Source organism: Pithys albifrons, chromosome 15, assembly GCF_047495875.1.
Source record: "Pithys albifrons albifrons isolate INPA30051 chromosome 15, PitAlb_v1, whole genome shotgun sequence".
NCBI lineage: Eukaryota > Metazoa > Chordata > Aves > Passeriformes > Thamnophilidae > Pithys > Pithys albifrons.
In genome coordinates, this window is record NC_092472.1 from 7926181 (window position 1) to 7949924 (window position 23744).

The 23744-nt window shown below is 43.8% G+C and overlaps 1 protein-coding gene across 6 annotated transcripts; it reads right to left on the bottom strand.

Annotated features, from left to right (window-relative positions):
* Positions 1 to 625: 625 nt before the first annotated feature.
* RBM27 (RNA binding motif protein 27) lies at positions 626 to 23546 on the bottom strand. 6 transcript variants are annotated; one of them, XM_071570157.1, is made up of 22 exons: positions 23434 to 23546; positions 20502 to 20620; positions 19621 to 19742; positions 17756 to 17847; positions 16992 to 17182; positions 16486 to 16572; positions 15929 to 16192; positions 15146 to 15379; positions 13873 to 14007; positions 11714 to 11863; positions 9753 to 9900; positions 9322 to 9475; positions 7941 to 8198; positions 7713 to 7841; positions 6800 to 6922; positions 6205 to 6279; positions 5931 to 6095; positions 5400 to 5504; positions 5114 to 5305; positions 4761 to 4847; positions 4207 to 4317; positions 626 to 3624 (listed from the first exon to the last, which is right to left on the bottom strand). In XM_071570157.1, exons 1-22 carry the CDS (start codon positions 23490 to 23492, stop codon positions 3538 to 3540), a joined length of 3087 nt encoding a protein of 1028 aa, XP_071426258.1. In that variant the 5' UTR covers positions 23493 to 23546; the 3' UTR covers positions 626 to 3537. The 6 variants fall into 6 exon arrangements, with proteins under 6 accessions (XP_071426258.1, XP_071426256.1, XP_071426254.1 ...); XM_071570155.1 differs by having other exon boundaries at positions 17756 to 17862; XM_071570153.1 differs by having other exon boundaries at positions 7713 to 8198.
* Between the last annotated feature and the right edge of the window lie 198 nt (positions 23547 to 23744).

Consider the following 23744-nt stretch of genomic DNA (forward strand, 5'->3'; position numbering starts at 1 on the left):
GTGCCATTCTGCTGGGCTTGGGGAACTCTCAGATAGTATTTGGAATGGCTGGGGAGAAGAATGCTTCCATCTTCTTTATATTCCCTTTTCCCATTAAAATGAATTTTGGTCATGTAGGATACAGCCAGTGCTTTGAACCGGATGCCAAACATTTCCTGCTGTCAAGATCTATTCTAAAGGATGTGGCTGCCTCCTGCAGAATGAGGCTGGTTGGTAGCTGTGGACAGGGAAGGGAGTTGGGGAAAATTTATCTAAAGTTCAGCTCCTGGAACAGAGAACACGTTCGAGAGCCACAGGTCGGTCATGGAATGGCTCTTCAGCAGCACAGAAGGGCCAGGCTGTGTTTTAAATCACCTCCAGCACACAGGAGGTAGGGGGAGGAGCTGCAGTAGGGAAGGATTTGGAAAAACCTGGATCACAAACTTTCACATTCATGAAGGCAACACAGGGAAGAGAAGTGAATAACAGGAACTGGCAAAAGGAGCAAAGACCAAGGATAAAGGTAACGATGCAATAAATTATCTTTCAGCTCAGACATAAACCAAACCTGCACACACATTCCACACACATAAATCTCCCTTCACACATCCACTTCCCCTGAAAGAAGTGATAATGCTCTTTTTGTGAGAGTTATAATTTTTTTGAATGGTTCTGCTTCCAATTTATTTCAGAATTCTGTCTTTTCTAAATCTTGAACCATTCCACAGTATATCTTTATTGCAAAAATGTCAACATGCATCTTAGAAATTCAGCTTGTAATCAATAAAACAAACATTACATATATGAATTTCAATGTATAAACAGTTAGAAATTCAACAATATCTCCTATTATCCTATTACACAAGTTCACAATCTGTAAAAACTATAGTACAAGGTTACTATACACCAAGAGGAGCTTTGTTCCTTTTCACATGATTTTGTTAAAGTGGTGCTTTTACTACCAGGTCCCTGGTTTCAGATTTACCTTTTCAGCTCTGGAAGCTGTTTTGTTTATCTTGCTCAGGTTAATTCATCAAGAAAAGGGAGGGAATACTTCCCACAGTGACTTGCTTTCCCTATCCTGTCCCCTTTCAGAGTCTGTTCCCCAGCTCAGGCTGGCACAGGGCATTCCACCTGCCTGGGGCAGAGAGGTACCCCGTGGGTTGCGTTTTGCCCAAGGTACATGTAACTCTCCCAATAAAGCTTTGCCATGAAATAAACTCAGCTGTACCACCCTGTTGCCTATGGAATCCAAACCAAACCACTCTAAGAGAGCTCAGCATGTCTTGAAATACAGGGGCATCCACAAGCTTTGGCCAGTTTCACACAGCTACTCTCCTCCTGCTCCAGTCCCTGGTACTGGATGCGGCCACACTGTCCCCCTGGGCACAGCCAGGCTTGGGGGCACCACCTGCCCTGCAGGCACTGGCTACCTTTGGGATGACAGCAGGGACTTGATCCAGCCTGCCAGGATTACCGGGGGCAAAATTAACAGTATGAGACTCTCAAAGCCATTAAATAAAGCTCTGGCCCTCACTCCCCTCCTCTTCCCCAGAAAATGACCCTGGACACAGGTGCCACTCTGGTGTCACTTTAGAGCTAAAACCATATGAAAAGGAATTAATTCCATGTGTGTCAAAGGCTACTGCAATTTTGCTTACAGCTTAATTCATCCACTGTAATTTTCATTTTCCAAATACAAAAATACAACAATTCTTATTGAAATCTATACGCCGGTAGTTTTAGTACACAAAAAAAAGCAAAATATTTACAAAATTATACAGTTTAAGAAAAAACTCTGTACAAAAAAATATATAAATCCTTTTGATCCCTCTCATTTTTTAAGTTGTCAGGACTCAAAACATGTTTGCTGCAATGGATTTTTCAAGATACACATTGCCACAGACATTAAAACTCTTAGAGATGATGGGAGGAGAGCAAGACATTCTTTTAAGTATATGGTGTGGGCTGCCCCTCATTTCTTCATGCCTGGAATTTAGCCTCAGCATTAGCAGGACAGCCCTAATCCTAGGACAAGGTGAGGTTTGGAAAGAGACAATACTGAAGACATTCCCTTCAAGTGACAGGAAACAGGACATTATACTGGTCTGATGCCCCACCATGGCTCAAGGAGTCAGGTGACCCCAAAGCTCAGCACCTGCCCCCGGTCACGCTCAGAGCCACAGGCAGGTAAAAGGCGTGGTGGATTTTGTCTTTAGGTCAGGAATCACTGGGGAATATACTGGTGATCACTCAAGAGAAAAGAGCACTGTGCACTGACATTGTGTTTATTTTGTGTAGAGAGGTACGTGAACTGTACTGAGGAGTGGCCAGGACCAGTGGACAGTCAGGGAAGTACTGACAGGTGACCCAGCTGTGAGCCCCAGAGCCTGTACCAGGTACAGCACCTGGCTGAGGTGCCTGACCTGGGTACCTGCATCACCATCAGCACACACTCCATTCCTGGGGGGTAAAATTGTACAGTAATAAGGCAATTAAGAATGGGATGGAGTTCAGCTCAGCCTGTCTGAAAGAACTGCCCTTGGGGCCATTAGGGCATCCCCTTGGAGACCCAGCTCTGAACACCCTTGGGACATGTGTCCCTGGTTTGGGGGGCAGGACACTCCAGTCCTGCGGGCTGAAACCCACCCTGCTCTAAACACTGCAGGCTCTGCCTGGAACAGAGAGCTGGGAACAGGGAGAGGAGGAGAACTGCTCCTGGCTGGGGCCAGATTAACTGCTTTTGAGGGAGTCTGGAACTCCTTCATTCCTACTCACAAATAATGAAGTGCAGTAAACAGTCTGACTTACACTGAACCTTACATTAGAACTACAGAAGGAAATCAAGAGGGAGTGAAAATCCACTCCAGTGTGTCCCTGCTGCGGTTTTCTGTGAAGCAGAATTTGGAAAAACAGAGTAAACTGGACAACGTTGTAACAATTCTCTGTTAAATTGCTTCTTCCACCTCCTCTCACAAGAAGCAGCACAACACAGAGACTGTGTGGTTGTCAAACATACTGAAATAAATGATTTATGAACCACAAAAAATTCCTACAATAAGAGACTCTGCAGGAAACAGAATGCTACCCTTTTTCAACGAGCAAATGAGGCCAGTTTTTCTTTCATAATATTTAATGAAAGTTTGTCTTTCCCCTAGCCCCATAATATAGCTAAATAAAACCTGTAATATCTTTTCAATTATAAACTAACAAACCAATCACATTATAAAAAACCCAAAACAAGGTAATACAGGTGACACAAAAAGAGGACAAGAAAATACTAATTTTCCCCCCCCTCTCTCATTTTATCCTTCTTAAATAGAAAAAAATCACCACCCTGGTGAACTTGATAATCCTGTAAGAAGTTCATGGGCCTTTGGCTAGCTCAGTCTCACAGCTCTGTGTCCCAATCTTCTCATACCAAACTCTACTCATGGTAAATCTTGTGGTTTGAAAAGAAAGTAAAGCTTTTTTTGGCTCATCAACTTCCTTAAATAAATGTTTAAAAGATGTAGCTTGAACTATATTCCTAAAATTATACATTTCCAACATCAAGTTTCATCTTCTCCAAGAACGAGATTCATCCTCATCTTCATCATCATCGTCATCATCTTCGTGCAAAAATAAGTCCGAGGTTTCAGTCTCCTAAAGGAAGAAGAAATGAACCTTTAAACTCAAGTTCCACACCGAGCTCTGGGACACACCACACCACACAACCTCAGCTGTACTGGTATCTGGTGTTACTGTGTCTCACAAACACACAAACTACACCCCACCAGTTTTAGGGGAAGAACAGCAACCTCAGAGCAGGAAAGGGAAAGAGAGTAAAGCTTCAGAGGAAGCAGGAATAAACCAGTCCCCACTCTCCTCCCAAACAAGGTTCCTGTTAAGTGCCTCAATAGAAAAACCTTTCAAAGCTTAAGGTGGTCAAAATTCTAGGGAAGAACAGACATAGTGTCTCCTACAGCAGACCACACGCAGAACCTGAGGCTTGTTTTCATCACTGACAAATGAACATCCCATCCACAAGGCATCTTTTTCTTTTTCCCTCCCTTTTCCCTGTTTTAACATGGGCAAAATGTACCTGACTATTCAAAATCATTTCAGTTTCTCCTTTGTTAAAACTACTTTGGTGGAATTTCTTCAGCACAAAGAAAACTGTATCCTAAGAGTTTTGAGCTATTAGATTCGCAGAAGAATGATCAGGTCATTAACAGAATTTCATACCTCTTCCTTGGACTCCTCTTCCTCGATTTCTGTGGACACAGAAGGTACCTTGGGTTTGTGCCATGAGATCTGGAGCTGTCGGTCCTTGAACCGGGATCCCTGGTTAGCAGCCTGAGTTGTGTTTAAATGAACAGATTTTCAGAGAGAGGATCAAGTAAAGAACTTTAAATATCACCAACAAGCCAGACCCAGTGCACGTGGTGCAGAAGCACATTTGAAGATCTCAGATATATAAACCACACATCATCCACTTCAGTCCTCAGAGAGCAACTTCACTCACACCCAAATCTGCCAAATGCTGCTCCTGCCTTGGCAACCTGAGAAGATGAACAGAGCTCTGAAGGGATGGGGACACGGAGCCTTTATCAGTGAAAGCCCTGTGTCAGGTGGCATGTCCCCTCCCGTGGCACTACCTGCAGCAGCACCAAACACTATCCAGATAAAACTGGGCAGATCAAAGCCTCCAAAATTTTAAAATACAAATGTAGACATAAGTGATGAAAAAAATTCTTATTTTAGGTCTGTGAAAAAAACACATCCAGAATTCTACTTACATTCTCAGCTTCTGAGCGAGACTTAAAAGTCAGAACAACACTTAATGGGGAGTCTTCTTCTTGAAGGTCTTCAATATCTCCAAATTTCTGTGAGAGAAAAGTTCATTAGGACCAGCAGCAATACTCTCCTCCAAACCCATGATTGTCGTGTGCTACAACTGCAGTACTGAAGTGTACCAAAATCTGATTTTTTAGACAAAAAAAGTGAGAGCCAAAGGACTCTCAGTTTTATCACCCAGCAATATTGCAGCAGTTGCATTGTTGGGCAAAAGCTCAGATTTATTGCTATTCTATTAAGTGGAGCTTAATTTTGTGGACGAAAGGAAATGTATTAATTTACAGCTCACACTTACAGAGAAGTGCTGTAACAATTCATCTTTTTCCTCTTCAACGAAGCCTCCAACGGTGAGTGCTTTGGGCCGATGATCCACCACCATGTGGTTCAACATGCCCCTTCCTCTGCCCCCGTGACCCCGGCCCCGGCCTCTTCCTTGGGCTGGCACTGTCTTTCCTCGACCAACAGGCAAGATGCCTAACCGGGCAGCCTGGGGAAAGAACACAGCCATGCCCTCTGTGAGAGGATCTGAAGCACTGATTTCCCAGAAATTCATTAAAAGTATCAGTGCACACCCAGCTCACCTCCACTTGTAACTGGTTGAGCTTCTTCCGCAGTTCAGTCGTGTCCTCTCCAGAGGACAGTCTCTTGTGGAAATCCAGCTCTGCATCCAACAGTTCCTTCTGTGCCTGATGGGAAAAGTGGTGGGAAGAGAAAACAGGAAAGAAGGGCAGAACTGTAAGGCATGCTTGTAATGTTTTATTTTACTTCAGCAACACATTGATGTAAATGATACAGAGAGATCACGATAGCCATACTTTCCTCTAAACTCAGTTTGTTTTAATTGCCCCTGTGAGTGTGTGTGTGTGTGTGTTGTCCCCACTATTTTTTGGTGGACCCAGAATCCTCTAGTTTAAAACAGGAACAAGCATGAATGACCTATAAGCAAAACTAGGTCATGGAGTTCCTTAAACCGTGGCTTGTTCATCCATGGTTACCACTCACATTAAAATACTGTTTGCAAGTGTTTTGATCCAATGTTGCTGCATTTTCAAGACATATTATTAGAAATAGCTACAAAAGACAAGCAGGTAATTGTGTTCCACAGTAAATACCTCTGTCTTGGACTTCAATTTGGATGGTGCAGAGGTTGTAGATGAAGTTTTCAATTCATCCTTTAACTGAGATATTTTTCCTGTTAGTTCTTTTAAGGTTTTCATAATTTCTGCTCTCTCTTCTGGTTTCATGTTCTTGCTTTTCTCCAGCTTGGATATCAACATCTAAGCAATAATAAAAGTGCAGGAACATAAAATTCCAGAAAAACAAGCCCTGAACAGACAAGTATCTACAAAAATCAGAATGTATTTACTAGAGACATTCCAGACTTACCTTCTGGCATTCTATTTGCTTTTCTAACATCTCCTGCTTCTTTTTCCTCATGTCTTGTTGCAGTTTCATTGCCTCCTATACGAGGAGAAAATTCTTTCCATCAGTAAAAAGCAGTGTAGCATTACATGTACTGATAGAGATCATATATGTACTCATACACATCATACTGTTCTCATCAGTCTATGGAAGTGAAGTCTACAACAAAAATCACTGCCTGCAAAAAGCACAAATATGAACTATAGCCCATCCAATGCAAAGCCCCCTTCAGAAACTACCCTACTCTTGTCATTCAAGTGTCTCATACCTGCAGAGATTAGAAACACAGAAATGCCTCCAGCAAACCCAGACAACCCCATATGGCCCAGTATGTTGAGTAAGACATCCCAGAAGGACACTCTACCTGTGATCAGCCCCAATGTGTGTTTACAAGACAATCCCATAATGATGACAAAGCCCACACCCATGCAGAAAGCTGTACTGCAGTAGCTGAGGTTTCAGGTGCTCACGAAGCTGTGCATTTAAAGCACTTTGCTTACTACACTGTAAGTCAGCCATCAACAGTCTTGTACTGTAAAATACCCATATTGTAAAATACCTGTTTTTTCTTAAGGGCTTCTTGTACATCGTGAGGTTTAGACCCTGCACCAGACTTCAGGGATGTCTTTAAATTTGGAGAACTGTAAACCATTTTTGAGTGGCTTGTAGAAGTAGGAAATATCTGAAATAGCAAAAAACACACACACTAAAATATGGAGTAGCTTAAAGTGACTGTGATATACCATCAGGGAACTTCAGAGGGATGTATACCAACATAAATGTCCAGATTTGTACAATGAAGCAGGACCATGGCAATTAAAACACATGGATAAAGATATCAGTCCAGCTAAAAGGATTTCTGCAAAAGACACTGTCTTTCCTTCTCCGTGCCAGACTCCCTCTGCATCCTGATTCCCACTGAAGGTGATGATCTACATCTGCCTTAGTTTCAGCTTCACAGCCACAGCCTAACATCACACTTTCTGATCAAATAAAGCAGCAAAAGGCTTGACATGCTTGCTTTCTTAAAAGGACTTCTCCAAGGCCCAGAACACATGTTGCACTTCAGTATCAAGTGTGAATTAAGCTGTATCAGCTTGAACTCTTGGCACAAATACTCTCTACGCTTCTAGCACTGCTATTAAAGCACAGCGTGAGCTCAAAAAAAATACCACTGAAAGCCAACAGATTCATCAACAAAAAGCTAGTCTCACATACAGGCTGCCAGATTTGTTTACTATGAAGCATTGCCAAAAATATTTTATGCTATTTAAAATACTGATACTTTGTTCCTAAAGTCATTGTCCCTGTTTCATATGAACACCTGATGAAATTAAGAAGTGACTGACCATGGGTGTGTGGAACATTAGAGAAAAGGAACAGAACCAAGTGGGAACAATTCACAAGTCCTTTCCAGCTGACAGACTCAAGCTGTACATGAGAGCATGACCACAGCTGGTCTTCAAACACACCTGAGACTCCTCCACCACAGCCCCGGGCTGGCTCAGCTCAGACTGGCTCCCACCTGCAGCTCCGAGGCGCAGCTTCACTGGGACTTTGTTAAGGACATAGGCACCAGATGCCAGGGGTTTGCTCATCACCTGTGTATCCACAAATATTGAAATATGAAGATTAGATACTTTGCTTTCCTGCAGCAGCAGCCACTCTGGAATGCTGCTAACCTCCCCTGTGGCACATACCTTGGACAGGCTGCTGTGCACGGTCACGGCGGGTGGCGTGGCCAGGGCCTGCTGCTGGAGGTGCAGCTGGTGATGGAGGGGCTGAGGGGGGGTTTGCTGCTGCTGCAGCAATGGGGGCTGCTGCTCACTCTCCCTGTGCCACAGCACCCGGATAAACCGATTGCTCAGCACTGCCTCCGTGCTGGAAATCGCCTTCCTCGCCTCGTCATTACTCAAGTACTGAATGAGAGCAGCTTCAGGATCATTCTGGAAAGCAACCTAAAGCAAAAGTTCATAAATGCATTATTTCCCAAGGAAGAAAACATCTCAATCAGTAGCAAACCCACATACAAATAATCTACAATGATGAGTGGGACACCCAGTATATTAACAATTCAAACTCAAAGGTGAGACATTCCATGCAATTAAAGCCAAGAAAGATTTTGGCTAACATTACATGTACTTGCAGCAAAGCCTATGTAAGGTAAAATCAATCAATAAGTAACTCCTTCTGCACCAGCAGCATCACATTCAGATGGGGTATGGCTGAAGGGACCCTGGTGCTGACCCGAAGGCTCTTTATTCCAACCTCCTAAACAGTGAGTGCTGCCTGGGGAGCACAGTGCACAGGCTCAGCACACCCTCGAAGCAGCAGAACCTCAGAGCCTTGAATAAGACTCTTTTCCTAAAAATTAGTATCACAGCACTAAAAACATATCTTGGACTTTTTTGTGCAATGATTCAGACAGCACGTGTTTGAAATGCATTATTTCATTACAGAGGTGTAGAAAGCACCGCAGTATCTCAAGAAATACAGAGGCTTCCCAGGCATCTGTCTTTTATTTAGACCTGTAACTGAGAACTTAAGAGGCCACTTTTTAGTCTAGAAAAATAAACAGAAACTAAATGCTATTTTAATCACGTAACTCTTTTTTTTAGTACTTTTCCCATTCCTACAGGGCAAGGGATACCACTGAGCTGGAGCCAGTTCTAGGATATCAAGTGATAACAAACTGATGCAGACAGAGACTCTCCTGTAGCATTTTTGTGAAAATCCTGACTATGAAATACCGTAAAGACCATCATACAAGACAAACCATCAGATTATCTTTTCAAAAGTTATACACAAGTTGCTCAAACACCTGAGTTGGTTTAAACACTGTTAAACTTGTCAGCCTTTCAAACATAGGAAGGCCTCATGAAGGCAGAAGACAACATACTTTGCTACAGAGTTAAGATAATAGTACACAGTAGACGAAGGAAAGGTTTTTTTAAACTTGATTACTTCCTCTTCCAGTTATCCTCTATTAAAATTTCTCAAGGAAAACATGCAATACTCCAGCAGGCTTCAGGGAAAATAAAATACCCATATACAGACATAAAACTGAACTTTGGTCATTACCTGAATGTTTACAATAGTTCCAAATTTGCTGAAGTGTTCATTGAGCTGTGTAATATTGTTCAATTCTGGTGGAATTTTTCGAACTTCTAATTTTGTATTCGTATACTGATTCTTTTTCAAAAACCCTGGCTTATTCTGGCTGTTATTTGCTTGCCTAGAGAAAGGGAGAACAGGAGCAGTTCAGATGGGCACAAGTCCCTAAGTAAGGCAGCAAGTGCTAACACACATCTAAATGGCATTTTTCCCCTAAAAAGTACCCTCTAGACACTAAAAAAACCCAGCTCCCTCCACCATCCAATATTCAGTCTCCATATTATGTGGACACAGATTTTCTGATCCAACCAGCCCAAATTACAGATAGTGAACACCAATGTTCACAGCACTGATAGCAATCAAGTGCATTCCAACTAACAACTGCAGCTCATTCTTACTTTCCCAGCCAGGGTTTCTTCAATGGTGGACATTCCATGTTACTTGGAGGTCTTTTCCTGCTGTCTGGTTCCAGGACAACTCTAGTGACATTGCTGCTGTTATTTGTAATGGGAATGGGAGGTTCAGTCTGGATGATAATATTGGCAGCTGGAGAGAAGGAAAAAGGCCTGTGTTATCCCACCACACATGGAAAAGCTTTCCCTTACACAGCGAAACAGGACCAAGGTTAAACACATGAACATTTAGGAAGGCTTCACCAAACTGGTCAGTTTTGTTTCTGAAGTTATTCCCAGATCATTCTCTAGCCTAACTAAACATCCTGAGGGAAGCAAACACAGTCCAGCTGGGAGGGACAAGGTTTTGACCTTTAAGGTTAATATTAGCTTGAACAAAGCTAAAACTTCATCTTTCAGGTTCTGAAAAATTAGATTCTGCAGGAAAAGGAAAGAAAGAGAAAAAACCCAAACAAAATCACAACAAAACAGAAAAGGAAGCACAGAACCAAGGCTGGGTTGCTGGGTTTCCAGGCTTCAGTTTAGAGTTCTGCAATGGGCAGGGGTTGAATAAACAACCAGCTTTCCCTGTGTGAATACTTGACAGGGTAAAAGCAACCAAGAACCCTTTCCTCCCACTGGTATCACCTTGCCAGCCCTCCAGCCAGGTTTCAGCAACAAACTGTTAATTAAGCATAACTATTACATGCTCTGAGACATCAGATTTAAAATTTGAAGCCACTTCTACCAACGCAAAATTTGCTAGGAATTTATTTTACAACATTTGCAAGAGTATTTCCTGGCTATTAGTATTCTGTGTGTGCCAAACACTCAACTCCCAAAAAGAAGTCTGAGTTAAACAGCAATTTCTATGACTTTTACATAAGCCAGAGCTCTGCTGGTTACACTGGTGAGAACAGACCAGGCATTTCCAGGCTTTAATCTCATTTTGGAGGATGATTTGAGAGAAACCTTTCACACCCGTGACAAGGACAATAAAGTGGTGTGAAGCCCCACCACCAAGCACTCATTCCTGTCTTACCCCTTGGATGGGCTCTCAGAGAGCCTGAGGGGCAGCAATAAAGCCCCAACTCTGCCTCTCTGACAGACATTAATATACAGACAGCAACTTCTGCAATAATATTTAACCATATTCTTTACAGGATGAGTCACTGGAAGGAAATACTGAAAAAAAGTCTTATCTACTGAATAAGAAACACTGAAGTGTAACAGCAAATATTAGAATTTAACATCTTTGCTTTTAAGATCAGAATGGGAAAAACAGGACACAAAAGGAAAGTTTTGCTACCAGAACTAAACTTTCTTTAAAGAGCCTTGACTTGTTCTCTTCCCTAAAAGATATTCTGTACATGTCACTACTAAGAGACTAACTACACCCTCATCCATCTAGGTAGGGGTCAGGAACTATCTAAGTGCAGACTGGGATTCCCATGGTCTGGGAGAATTGGAATGCAATTGCAATGTTCATTCAGAGAGAACACCTGGCTGATAGAGTCAGACCATCAAGCACCAAAACATGCCACGATAGTTCTCCCTTCACTAACACCCCAACAGCCCAGGCAAGGATTGTGGATCATCATCTCTGTGCCCTTGGCTAATTAAAAGCAGTCTGCAGACTGTGCCACTAAAGTAATCTTTGGCACCATTTTTCTTTCTAGGAGCTCCAGGCATGTGGAAAGTGTCTTCAGAAGCTAAGGAGGAATAAAAACCCAACCAACCAAAAAAACCCTTGTAACATTCCCAAGCAAGTGGTTATTTTTAATCAAAAGGGCTGCTTTGACTATAATATGGTCATATCAGCACCTTAAAAAAGGTAGAAATGTCCAAAAATTGCTCTGAAACACTAGAGCAGTGAGATAAACTAGTGCTTTCAGCCTGAAAACAGGGAAAATTGTTGACGGTCTTGGACAAAAATAGCAACAGCAATGACCAGAAACCCTTCCTACCTCGAGGATTTGTATCCATCTCCCCAGATGTTAGGCCAATTAGATTTGGACGTTGCATTTGTGCTCTCGTAAAGAACTGCCGATACTGAGATCTACCAGCACTGGTAATACTAGGAGCTTCAGGGTTATAGCCATCTGGCTCATATGTATCTACAAAAAAAGGAGAGAAACGACAGGATTTTTCAAATGAGTTTAAGACTCAGGGTTAATTTTCCTTTTAAGGAAATGCATGGATGTCCAAGAGTCAGAAGTTCTTTCAGATGCGAGAAGAGAGAAGGTACAGCCAACATTTGCAGCCATTTCAAACCCTCACCTGGACTTCAGACCCAGCCTATCTGGGCACATTCTCTTTTGGTTTTTAGTCTGGTACTGTTTGTCCAAAGCACACAAGTCACAACACTGAGTTACTGCTGATTCACTGCCTGGAAAGGCCTGAGGTATCTGTGTGACAATCTGCACAACATCTGGCAGTGTTACAAGGGGACCAATGTGAGGTTTGGTTTGGGCATTTATATTCAGGGCCTAAAATGCAAAGAGACTTCTTGTCTTTGCTGCCCAACAGCCTAGTGCACTTCAGAAAAGGATTTTGGGGGAAGAACATACTTAAACAATTTCAATCAAAGAAAGGTGAGCAATGAGGCAATGGGACCAATACTTACCTAATGAATGATCTTAGTTTATGTAAGAGTGAGATCTGCTGCCTATCCCAGGTAAGATATGAATGATCACTTTCATTAGAAGGGGTCACCATGAGAACACAAGATGACAGAAATTGACTCCTATTGTTCCTCCTGTCCAAGGTCCAAATCGAGGACGATGCATTTTTCCAACAAAATAGAAAAGCTGGACAAGAACTAGAATGAATGAAGTCTGTGAAGAGCCTCCACAGAAACACAGTACATCCTGGAACAGGATGAATGCCTGTACAAGGGGATCTGACAGATGTGAAATTCTCTAAATCTCAGATCCTTATTCCACAGCAACAAAGACAACGCTACAACTTAAAACAGATGCCCCAGAATATCCACACTGATGTGTTCAGGCTCTGCCAAGAACTTTCACTAACCCTGAAGAGCTGAACCACAAGCTCCTCATCCCTGATTTGGCATATGGTTGACTGTAAGAGGACAACCAGCAGTTATTTCCACAGCAGTCCAAGAACAGGACATGAGAATCTCCACAGTGGTTCTGGAGAACAGAGTTACTGTGATATCCTGCAACCTGTGACAATCAGTCATCAGAAGTTCTGGAGCTGAAAGAATCAGATGGTGACACCTAAACACCTGGCAGAGCTTGGGGCTAACTGAACAGATTATCAAACAAGAAATCTGAGTGACTGAAGTTCTAAAAAGCATGGAAGTCAAAGAAGATGACATGGATCATGAATGAACTAGAGCTTTCCTTTGAATAAAATTCAGAATATTTATGTTAAAAAAACCAGATGAGAATATTACAAAACACTGACATTATTATCTTACTTTGCTCACATAGAATATGGAAATGCCATTAATCCTTTCATTATTAAATAAATAAGCTTTTTTGTGTTTAAATTGAACAATCTATGTCTCTCCAGGTATTTTGCTATTTCCTTCATAAAACCTTACTTTTTAAAACTCTGAGCTCTGTTAAGGAAGATGGACACGTCCAGTGAAAATCATCCACTAAGTTAGAAAACTAGAACCAAGTTGATTCTGGAAAAAATGATAGAAAGAAAGTACTGATGTGTATGAGGACTGCATAGTCTATTGTGATACACAGCTGGGAAAAAAAAATCTCTCATCTGTAGTAGTCTAAACTGAAGAGGAATAAAACTCAACTTAAATAGCAATTACAGGTTTGCAGATCCATCTTGTGCCTACTCATGTCCTACTGAACAGCTTGAAGGTGAAGGGATCCCTTTTATATGCAACAAGCTAATTGCTGTGAGCAAATGCAACCCAAAAGAAGCTCCCCACAGTGCTCTTTCCTCAAACTGTGACAGAGCACTGCTGCCACTCTTCACCAGAAGGGTGATGGGCTGACACAGGGAGAGATATCAGACTTCTTTTTAAATTTGTACATACTGGAGGAAGACAGATGATAACCTCTAATCACACATCAGTAGAGAAATTCTAAAATTTTTATGTCAAACAGATTTAGACCAAGAGTCATTTGCTTACGTTCTGATACTGTATAGAGCAGGTTCTGGGCCAGAGGAGGAGGCAGCCTTGCTCCCACGGGTGCCAGACTGGGCACTGCGCTTGTCCCCCGCTGGTCACGGCTATTTATCAAGCTGGACTGTGTTAAAGGTGGTCCTACAATGACACCACAGAACAGATCACACAATGACAGCTTATAGAAAAAAATGTGCAAACAATTCAATGCCTTTTGTTTATGCCTTGCTTTGAGCAAGGTCAGGGTTGTAAATGTGTTTGCTCCTACTACAGTAAGAGTAAATTGAGAAGTTTGTTCAGGTAAGTCACTCTGCTTCCAAAATACTTTCTCCTTCCCAGACAAGACTGTGCTCTAAGGGAAAAGAAAACAGTGTCTTTTCTTCCCCAGAGGTTTGTTAGTGCAAGAGCTGCATTAACTACAGCGGTTCCTCCCTCAGGTTTGCCATGGGGAGCCATGACTTGATCAGATCAAGAGATCAGATCAGCAGCATTTAGACTGCAGATCTGAAACTAGAACTGCAGGGCAAGAGGCATTCCCAGACAAGGAATCTCTCTAGCTGGTTGTGCTTTGGTTACCTCATGTACCACACAGATATTCTTACTGGGCATATATCCAAAAAGGACCCTGAGTGACACTACATGGCCCATCTTGAGCACTGTCAGTTCCCTCACAGCAAGTCAGTTCCACCTGCTAAAGGGCTCATGTAAAGGTTAGGGTTAATCCTGTATCAAATTATTTCTCATCCCAAAGCTGCTGCTATTGGACACAATCATCACAGCATGTATTTTGTCCCTGGAATAGACAGCACTGAAACAGAGTAACCATGTCCTTAATATGCTATTTCTTCATAGAATTCGTAAAATGCAGTAAGATAACACAAAAGGCTGAGCAACTCAGATCACTGCTGAGCTAAAACAGATCTTAGATGTGTCAATGATGAATTAGTTTCTAGTGTCAGATAATGCAGCATCAACACTGGAGCTTTATTAGGACTTTTACGAGATTGAATCTCAACATTTTTTTGCATTAAACAAAACCCTAGTTAAGTGTCAGTGACCAACCCAAACACTACCAGGCTTACAAGACAAGCTGAAAGATCCCCCCCACTCCACTCCCCTGCTCTATTTAGTTCAGCTTGGAGTCTGAGTGACATCACGGTTTACAAGCTGAATTTTCGGAATTCTTCTGGCACTGTTTTGAACAGCAGGCAACTGACAAAGAAACTGCAACTCGTTACTAAACTGTGCCAGGCAGAGCCGTGCGGGCGCGGTGACTCACGTGGGACGGGCAGCACGACGGGCGGCGGCGGCTGCGGGTGGGCCGGGGGCACCGGCAGCCTCAGCCCCCGCACCGGGCCCGGCAGCGGCGGCAGCAGCAACCCCGGAGGCGGCGGCAGCCCCGGCGGCGGCGGCGGAAATGGGATCATACTCGGCAAGGAAACCTCATCCACGACCAAAGGATCATTCCCGTGGTCAAACTGGCAGAGATCACCAAGGACACAATATCCTCGCTCTGCAAAACAGGACGTTTCGCAGCTTGTGAGGAAAAAACACAAACCAGTAGTTCACAGCAAATTGTAACATTTCAGATTTTGCTGTAATTTCTTAATATAGAAAACATGCAGTCACTGATCCAACATTAGATTATCAGATAAGGTTTCAAAATAGTTCCAGTTAGAACAATCTTTCTTAAACAGCATACGAGCACGAGCTTACATGCATCCATCATAAAAGTCAGTCAGAAGTACTCGTTTATATTAAACACACACACACTGAAATCTGTACCAGGACTGCCAGTGGTTGAGGTATTTGTCTTGCACATACAGAACTGTGAACAAACTCCATATGTTCTTATCCAGCAACTGTCACAGCATAAGCAAACTGCTTCAGTAAGACTAGACATTTCCCCAATACAATACAGGTCACCTCTGCATCTCTCACATACAAGGTACATACCACATGCCACTGCAGTGTGACTTGCAGCCCACATTTAGTGAATACCTAAAACAAGCCACAGAAACATTGAAACAAGCCATGAAATGGAAAACTAACGAGCAGTTACCATCGTAATCTTGACATCTTCTTTTAGGAGGAGGGTTTCTGCCAAATGAACTGGGATTGCTGTGATTGTTGAAGAAATTTGACCAGCTCTCTGTGGTGTTTTCAAGGTGGTGTGCAGGTGCAACTACAGTTACAGAACTGGGAATAGCTTGCGTGGAGGAATACTGTTCAGAGGATTTACTGGAAGATGCGGACACCGGATTATATGAGCTTTCAACATCATTCTTTTCACTCTTGTATTTTGATCTCTCTCTCTCTCGGTGCTCTGTTTAAAAAAAAAGTTGGGTAAAGTCTTCATGCTTTGTTTTGTACATCAGAGCCCCGAGCAAGAGATAATACACATTTCCTGAAATATTCAGCAAGTTAAACTGTTCTTGAAGGAGCTCACACTTACCAATGGAGTAAGAAATAAATATAATGCAAACAGGGGTTTAACTTCAGAAATATCAACATTTTCTTTGCAAAGTGCACATTCATTCATCTACTTATTCCATTCAGGATCACAATTCTCTTTTAAAGGAGAAAGAGAAGGACAAAAGCCTGAAACAACAAACATACCTCTGCCCTTAACTAACGAGGTCTCAAGGTGCGTTGAAATCTGCTGTAATCTGTGCCCTTTACTTTTCCAACAGACCTGACCTAGCCCTAAAAGAACAATGATCATATAGTAACCACCTGCAACTTAAAAGAAACCTTCTCTCAAAATACACAATAACAAAGTGAAAGAGAGGGAACACTGCTTTGCAAAAAGCTTGATCTTTACAGGGAAAAAAAGAAAAAATCAACAGCTTTGTCAGAACACACAGCAGAAAAATATGATCTACTGATATCCATGGGTATACACCTGTGGATAAATTAAGGGATTAGTAAAGATGAAAACAACCCCCTTAATTGTTCTACTCTGAAGAACAGCATGTTAATTAATAACTTCAAGAACACAAAGCTCTCAAAATTTGCTCCAACTACCCAAGGGTATCTCCCACCTGCTAAACCATACAGGACATAGGAGTCACACCTGCCACTGCCGTGGGATGTTCTCCGGCAGCAGCATCCCAACTACTCACCACTCCTGCTGCCATCCCGGTCTTTGCTCCGGCCCCTGCTGCGGCTGCGACTCCGACTTAGCCCTCGGCTTTTGCTCCGGCTTTTACTCCTGCCCCGGCGCCAGCTGGACTTCTCCCTGTACAAGTCGCTCCTGTCGTAGTACCTGTCATAGTCCCTCCATTTCCCATCATCCCGCTTTTTCTCTCTGGTTCTGCAAAAGACAGATGCAGACAATGTTCGTGAACAGAGAAACGAAATTAAAAAACAAACTTTCAAGAAGGTAAGAAACTGCTCATCCTTCCCATCCGTTTGGGCAGCGAAACATTCCCAGTTAGAATTTCCTGAGTTACAGAGAAATACAGAATCTCAAAGCTGAATCACTGGTCTGTGGAAAGCAGTAAGGGCAGGACTAGGAATGGGCAAGGTGAGACAGGTACAATGCTCAAATCAGGACAGGCTTAAAAGTGATGTTGACACTGTGTGAACAACTGTCCCCAGCCCTACAGACTTCCTGACAATGCTTTTCATATATATAACATGGGAAACAATGGAACTGATGGCATCTCTAGGAATTGTCATTTGAAGAATACAATTACTTTTTGGAAGAGACCAACTTCTTGTGAAGGGTTCTCACACATATGATCAGCATACAGACAACTTACCACAGAAAAGGAGGGAGCCAAATCACTAGTTTTCATAAAAATCACTACCTACAAGCTAAAAAAAAGTTAAAGATTGACAGAAAATATAAAAGAATATCTTAATATTGCAGCTCACAGCTAACCTTTGCTCACTGGAATCTCCACGGCTCCTCTGGGGACTGGAATACTTTTTCTTCCTGCTCTCCCGCTCTTCTTCAACTGACTCTTGAAAATTCTGTTTAACACACAACTACCAAACAGAGATGAGTATCACTTTTCTTAATGAAGAACATGACACCAAAATGTACTTCAAGTTACAGACACCATCCCATATAAAGCAATATTAAAGTATTACTTTCCCAGAACACCGAAGCACTTACAAGTAATCAAGCACTAAAGGGGTTTTTGTCACAAAACTTCTAGGTTTTTCTGCAGAGATGCCCCCAAATAATACCACTTTGATGTTTTGTTTCTAAACAGGATTCAGAAAAGACAAGATCTCTCTCTACTCCATTGCTTTATTTAGCATAAGCAGTTCTGTAGGTAAGGTATTTCCTGAACCTTGGAACTCAACTCAGGAGTCACCTCTCCAGGTAGCGAAGTCATGAACTGACATTTTGAATAACTGCTTTAAGGCAAAAACCTGTTCACACAGTGGAACTGGTCACATTTCTTGCTGGCCTCCACCAAAGCAGGTTCAGAAGTCTGTTAGCTGTACCACCACTGCAAACCACTCTGCACTTCTTCTGGCATCTCACTCTGCTTACAAGTTACTGTAAATTTTGGTGGCAAAAGTCAATATGCAATAATTTAAAAGATTTTTTCCCCCAGGTAAAATAAAAAGGAAGGCTTCCTACATAACAGGATTATCTGGCGAGAACTGGTAGAAATAGTCAAGACTTGGCTTGACAGGGTTCTGGAGAGCCTGACCTGCAGCTCTGCTCCCAGCACAAGGTGAATCACACTTGGGTCCCCTCCAGCCCTGGGTCTGCTGTGATTCTGTGTGTGGTTTATTTTGTGGCTTCCATTTGCAGCAATCACACCACACACTGAGCTACATGATAGATCTTGATGATCTGCAGATGGCCTTGCTGATGTCAAAATAACTAATTAATGTCTTGATCCTCTAAAGTTGTCCCATAAAGCTGTCCTAGATATCTTCTTTTGCTTATTGCCATTCCCCTCCACCACCCAAACCTCTCCTCATGCCCCCATCAGAGCACTGGTTAAGTGAGCTGAAAGGAGTTCAAAAGGACTTTCTGTAAACTATGACATTACTTTGAGAACTGATGGGAAAGCTGTTACAGTGAAAGTCTTGTATAGTGGCAAATTATGAACTTCCATAAGCAAAGCTACTTTGAAGCATAACTGTCATAATTTTGTGTCACGTCTTCAATGTAAAAATTTGTACCAGAAACAGGAGAAAAAGGCAACTTTAACTTCAATTATCTGATGAATCACCTTCTGGTAAATAAGGATCTGTGTTTGTTTGGGTTGACCTGATGGATGTCTGCAATTATTTGTCACCTTCTCTCAAAAACTTGATTGCTTTCAATTCTGCCAATAGACCTTAAAATCACGGTAGACAAGAGAACTATTTGCAATTAAGCTCTACCTCACTTCCAAAGTAATTATTCCATTATGGAGGCCAATATATTTTCATTGATTTTAAGCATCACAGAAAACATTCTAAATCATTTCTATTCCTCACAGAATATACAAAATTGGAAATGGTTTTGTTGCTTCCCCCTCCTAAACCCTCCCAAACAATCATCAGCTGGTATTGCCAGGGCCATGTGAACAGGCTTTCTGAGTGCCACTCCTCTCAATCACAGGTAGGCTTTGCAAAGGGACTTAAAATGTTCTTGTCTCAGTTGTCACCGTCCATTTCTCTTCAGACACACACAGATCATTAGTCACAATGAGGGCATTTTTCTTTCACGTTTGGCCTCACAAATATATGACAACTAATTTGAAAAGTAAAGGCAGGCAGAGCAAATAACATTACCTCCTCCTTGACTTCTTTCTCCTGCCCTGCAGGTTTTGCCTCTGCCTTCGTGGGCTCAGCAGAAGGAAGGTAACTCTTGGTGTACAAACTTTCAAAAAGTTTATCTACAAACCCTGAAGTTTCTGAGGATACAGAACACAAGAAAATACTGTTACATGTGGATTTAAGGACATGGTTACATTTAGCTACAGAGAAGACCCTGAAAACAGCCAGGTGGGGTTCTCATGGCAGCAGCACCTCAGATTAATGAGCTTTAGCTCCATTGAAGGAGCTGGAATTACACTTGTGGGATTCGAGGCTGTTCATTAGAAAAAGAATTTAGTCAGGTGTATCAAAGACAGCAACAGAAATTTCTCCTGTTCTAAGGGGTGAGCATGATCAGAGCTTGTGATCAAGGAACAAGTCCACAGCTATTTCCATCAGCTACACTCAGGAACCTCTTCAGGGAAATTTTTATGAGAGTAAATAATTCACAGTAGCAGTTCAGTATCATGAAAAATGCACAATAAATTCCCCAGTGAGTGTCAGAATTTCAGATGTTTAAAACCTTGGGTATGAACCAAACTGCCATGCAAAGGTCCCCAGGAGCCTGAAAGATCAACAAGGACCATGTTTCCAAAGGTTACCAAACAACTGTCAGAGAAGCTTTCAGGAGCATGACTGATACTTTATCAAACTAAACTGCTTTTATTTTACAGCATTTCCTTTCACCCACTGTGAAAAGTCCAAGTTACACAACTTCATCTTAAAATTATTATATTTTTAATCACATGATCTTTATCCCTTCACACTCTGTAAGAAACATTCATAGATACCAAGAAACATTTTGGAGGCAACAGTGGTGCAGCAACCCTCTGTCCTCCCCCCAGAGAGCACTGTACCTTTCTGCAGGAAGACATCCAGCTGGTCAGCACAGAAAGCTTTCAGCTCCTTCTCAGGCTTGTCTTTCTTGACTAACGCCACAACATAGTTGGCCAAGGCTGAGGGGTCTGCGTCACAGCTGGGGAGAGGGAGAACAGCTTGGCTGCTGCAGGACACCGACCCATGGGGACAGTCCCTGCTCAAGGAGCTCCCTCTGAGGTCCTGCAATGCCCTCGAGGTGCTGGGCTCACACCCAGCACCAGCACAGCAGCACTGGGACCACAGGGCCAGCAAAGGGCTTTTTCAAACCAAAGCCAAATATTTTAGTTGCCTTTTGACTCCCACAGCCACACCTGACAATGGTCCCACTCCTCTAATCTTCCTGAGCTTTGCTGTGGGAAAACCACCTTTCTTTTGGACAATCAGACCCACTCATGGGCAGCTGCCACTGCTGAGCCCCCTCCTGGCCCAGCAACCACACCTTGAAGGGCTCTGTGGGTATAGTAGAGCACGAACCAGGGAAGGCATTGCCCAAGGACTGTGAGGGGTTAAATTGGGTTTAAAGATTAAGGCATTGTTATAAAGCAATTCAGAAAATGTCACAGAGGATATTTTCAACACACAGAGAAGGCAAGTTCTGCACAGCTCTAGTGGCTGTACCTGAAGTACTGGGGGTTCTTCCCCATGGATATTCCCATGTCAAATTTTACAGTAACCCTGTAATGCAGGTAAAGCCCCCAAAGGGGAGCAGTTACTGACTTGTGTTCTCTCCCCACACTCCCTCTCCCTTGTCTGGCTCCACAAAGGCCAAAGATAACAATTTTGTGCAGGGATACCCCACCACTAATCTTTACATGGGATATTGCTTTAGATTCCATTATTCAGCTGTTGGAAACACACTCCAGGTATGAACTGGAACATGATCAATGATATCTCATTTTGCCTCTTAGAGAATGCAGATGCCACCTATCAGGTGGGGGCAAGAATGTAAAACACTGAAATGATTTAAAAATTTATTTTTTAAAATTAACACTTACAGAGGGGATTGTATAAACGTTTACTAGGGAAATAGAAGGAAAAAGTATAAAGTATATGGGTCTCAAAATAATCTAGAGTGAGAAAAAATTCAGAAAACAAGCAAAGGGCAAAAAGCTACACAGAGGGCAACTGGTGACAGAAAGAAAAATCCTCAATGAGCAGCAATCAAGCAGCTCTACTTCTGCAACAACATCCAACCTCCACTGAAACCCAGAGTAAATGGAACAATTAACAACAAAGAAACCACAAATTGACAGATTTTACACACACAGAAATAACCTATATGTGATGCATTTGAAGTGTGTGAGGTACTGGGGCCCTCATGCAATGATTACAAACCTTCAGTTTCAAATAAAGGAGACAATCCAGCACTTCACAGCCATTCCCTTTCCCTTCTCCATACCTTAGTCCCTCTCAGCCATCCCATCCCATTATGCAGTACAAGAGCACAGTGTGTGAGTGCTCCTCCAGGTGACCAGTCACTCTACTGTCACTACAGAGTCCCTGACTGTCAGATCCCACCAGCCCAATCCCTCAATTCTTTCCTGTGAGAGCCTCCAACTCACATTCCCACAGTGCAGCTCAAAAGCCCAAGGAATGCTGGAGGCCGACTGGAGCTGGCAGGGAAACTGCAACTGCAGGAATCATGTTCCAGTCTAGAGACTTTCAGCAGGGTTTGACCACAGACCAGAGAGACCCATGATCTTGACATGGGAAAAGGAAAATCGTGAAGAACTTCCACAGGCACGATACTTAATGATGGCAACTGAGCAGTCCTAAGGCCTGTTTAAAATACTTCATACAGGTCTCAGTTGTACTTCGTGGGAGCCCTAAGGCTGCCAGACACTGATGGGCAGCTTTCCCCAGGAGACCCCCGTGCTCATGAGACCCCTCACTGTGCCTGTACCACCAGCACCTGGTGCCGTGCAGGCTCAGCAAAGCTCAGGACCAGCACCTGGTGCTGTTCAGGCTCAGCAGAGCTCAGGACCAGCACCTGGTATTGTCTGGGCACAGCAGAGCTCGGGACCAGCTCAAATCCACCACTGCGCTACAGCCAGGATGCTTCACCAGAACCCATAAAATGCATGAACCAACCTGGGTCCATGCTGACTCCATCCCTATCCCACTCCCACTGTAAGCAGCAGCAGAATGCAAATCCTGAGTTTCTGCAATTTCAAAATTATTCCTGGTTTTGTTGGCTCCCCCTGGCCCTGGGCTCTACTCCGACGTCACACAGGTGGAACTGGGCTACCACAATGCAGGCCAGGGCGGCAGGTGGGGTGGGGAACACACAGAGCCCCCAGCCAAAGCACACAGAGCCAGTGAGATTGGAAAAGGCCTCAGAGATCGCAGAAACCAACCAGTAACCGATCATCACTTTGTCAAACGGACCAGAGCACTGAGTGCCACATCCAGTCGATCCCTGAACACCTCCGGGGATGGAGGCCCCCCACCTCCCTGCGCAGCCCCTTCCAATGCCTGACAACCATTTATGTCAAAATTTCCTCCCGATGTCTAACCTGAGCCTCCCCTGGTACAGCTTGAGGTGGTTCCCTCTTCTCCTCTCCCTTGTCCCCTGGGAGCAGAGCCCGACTCCTCACTGGCTCCCCCCTCCTATCAGGGAGTTGTAGAGAATGAGAAGGTCCCCTCTGACCCTCCTTTCCTCCAAGCCGAGCAACTCCATCTCCCTCCGTTACCCCTGGGGCTCCCCTCCCTTTCCCAGTGCCGCTGTCGGTTGTGGGACAAAAGGCCCCCGGCATGTCTCCGAGGCCGGGCTGTGCGGGGCTGTCCTGCACTCCGGGCGCGCCGGGCCCGGGCCGGGGGCAGGCGGGGCTGGGCCGCAGCGCCTCGGCCGGGCCCGATCGAGGGAACCGCTGCCCGCCCAGTCCACCCCGCCCGTCCTCCTGCACTCACATGGGCTCCAGCAGCTTGGCCAGCCAGGACTTGAGCGCGTCCACGCTCTCGATGATCATGGTGGCCCCGCGCCCGCCCGCTCACAGCGACACCGCCGCCATGGCCGCGGCCTGCCCGGCACCGCCCGCAGCGCAGCCTGCTGGGCACGGCCGGGGCGGGACCGCGCACAGAGAGCCAATCAGAAGCCTCCGCTTCGCGCCGCCAGCCAATGACAGCGGCGCAGCGCCCGACCCGAGGGTCAGAGAGAACCAGCATGTTCGGTGGAGCGAGCAATGAACCCGCACGACATCTTTGGGGGGGCGCTCTTAAAG

Excerpts from the sequence above, each read along its gene's own strand:
- RBM27 (XM_071570152.1), bottom strand. The coding sequence starts at position 23,492 with ATGATCATCGAGAGCGTGGACGCGCTCAAGTCCTGGCTGGCCAAGCTG. Across the intron at positions 14,008-15,145 it reads CGTCGTGCTGCCCGTCCCAC|GACCACCTTTAACACAGTCC; the intron begins GTGAGTCACCGC and ends GTGTCATTGTAG. Across the intron at positions 6,923-7,712 it reads CTGTGGTGGAGGAGTCTCAG|ATATTTCCTACTTCTACAAG; the intron begins GTGTGTTTGAAG and ends TTGCTATTTCAG.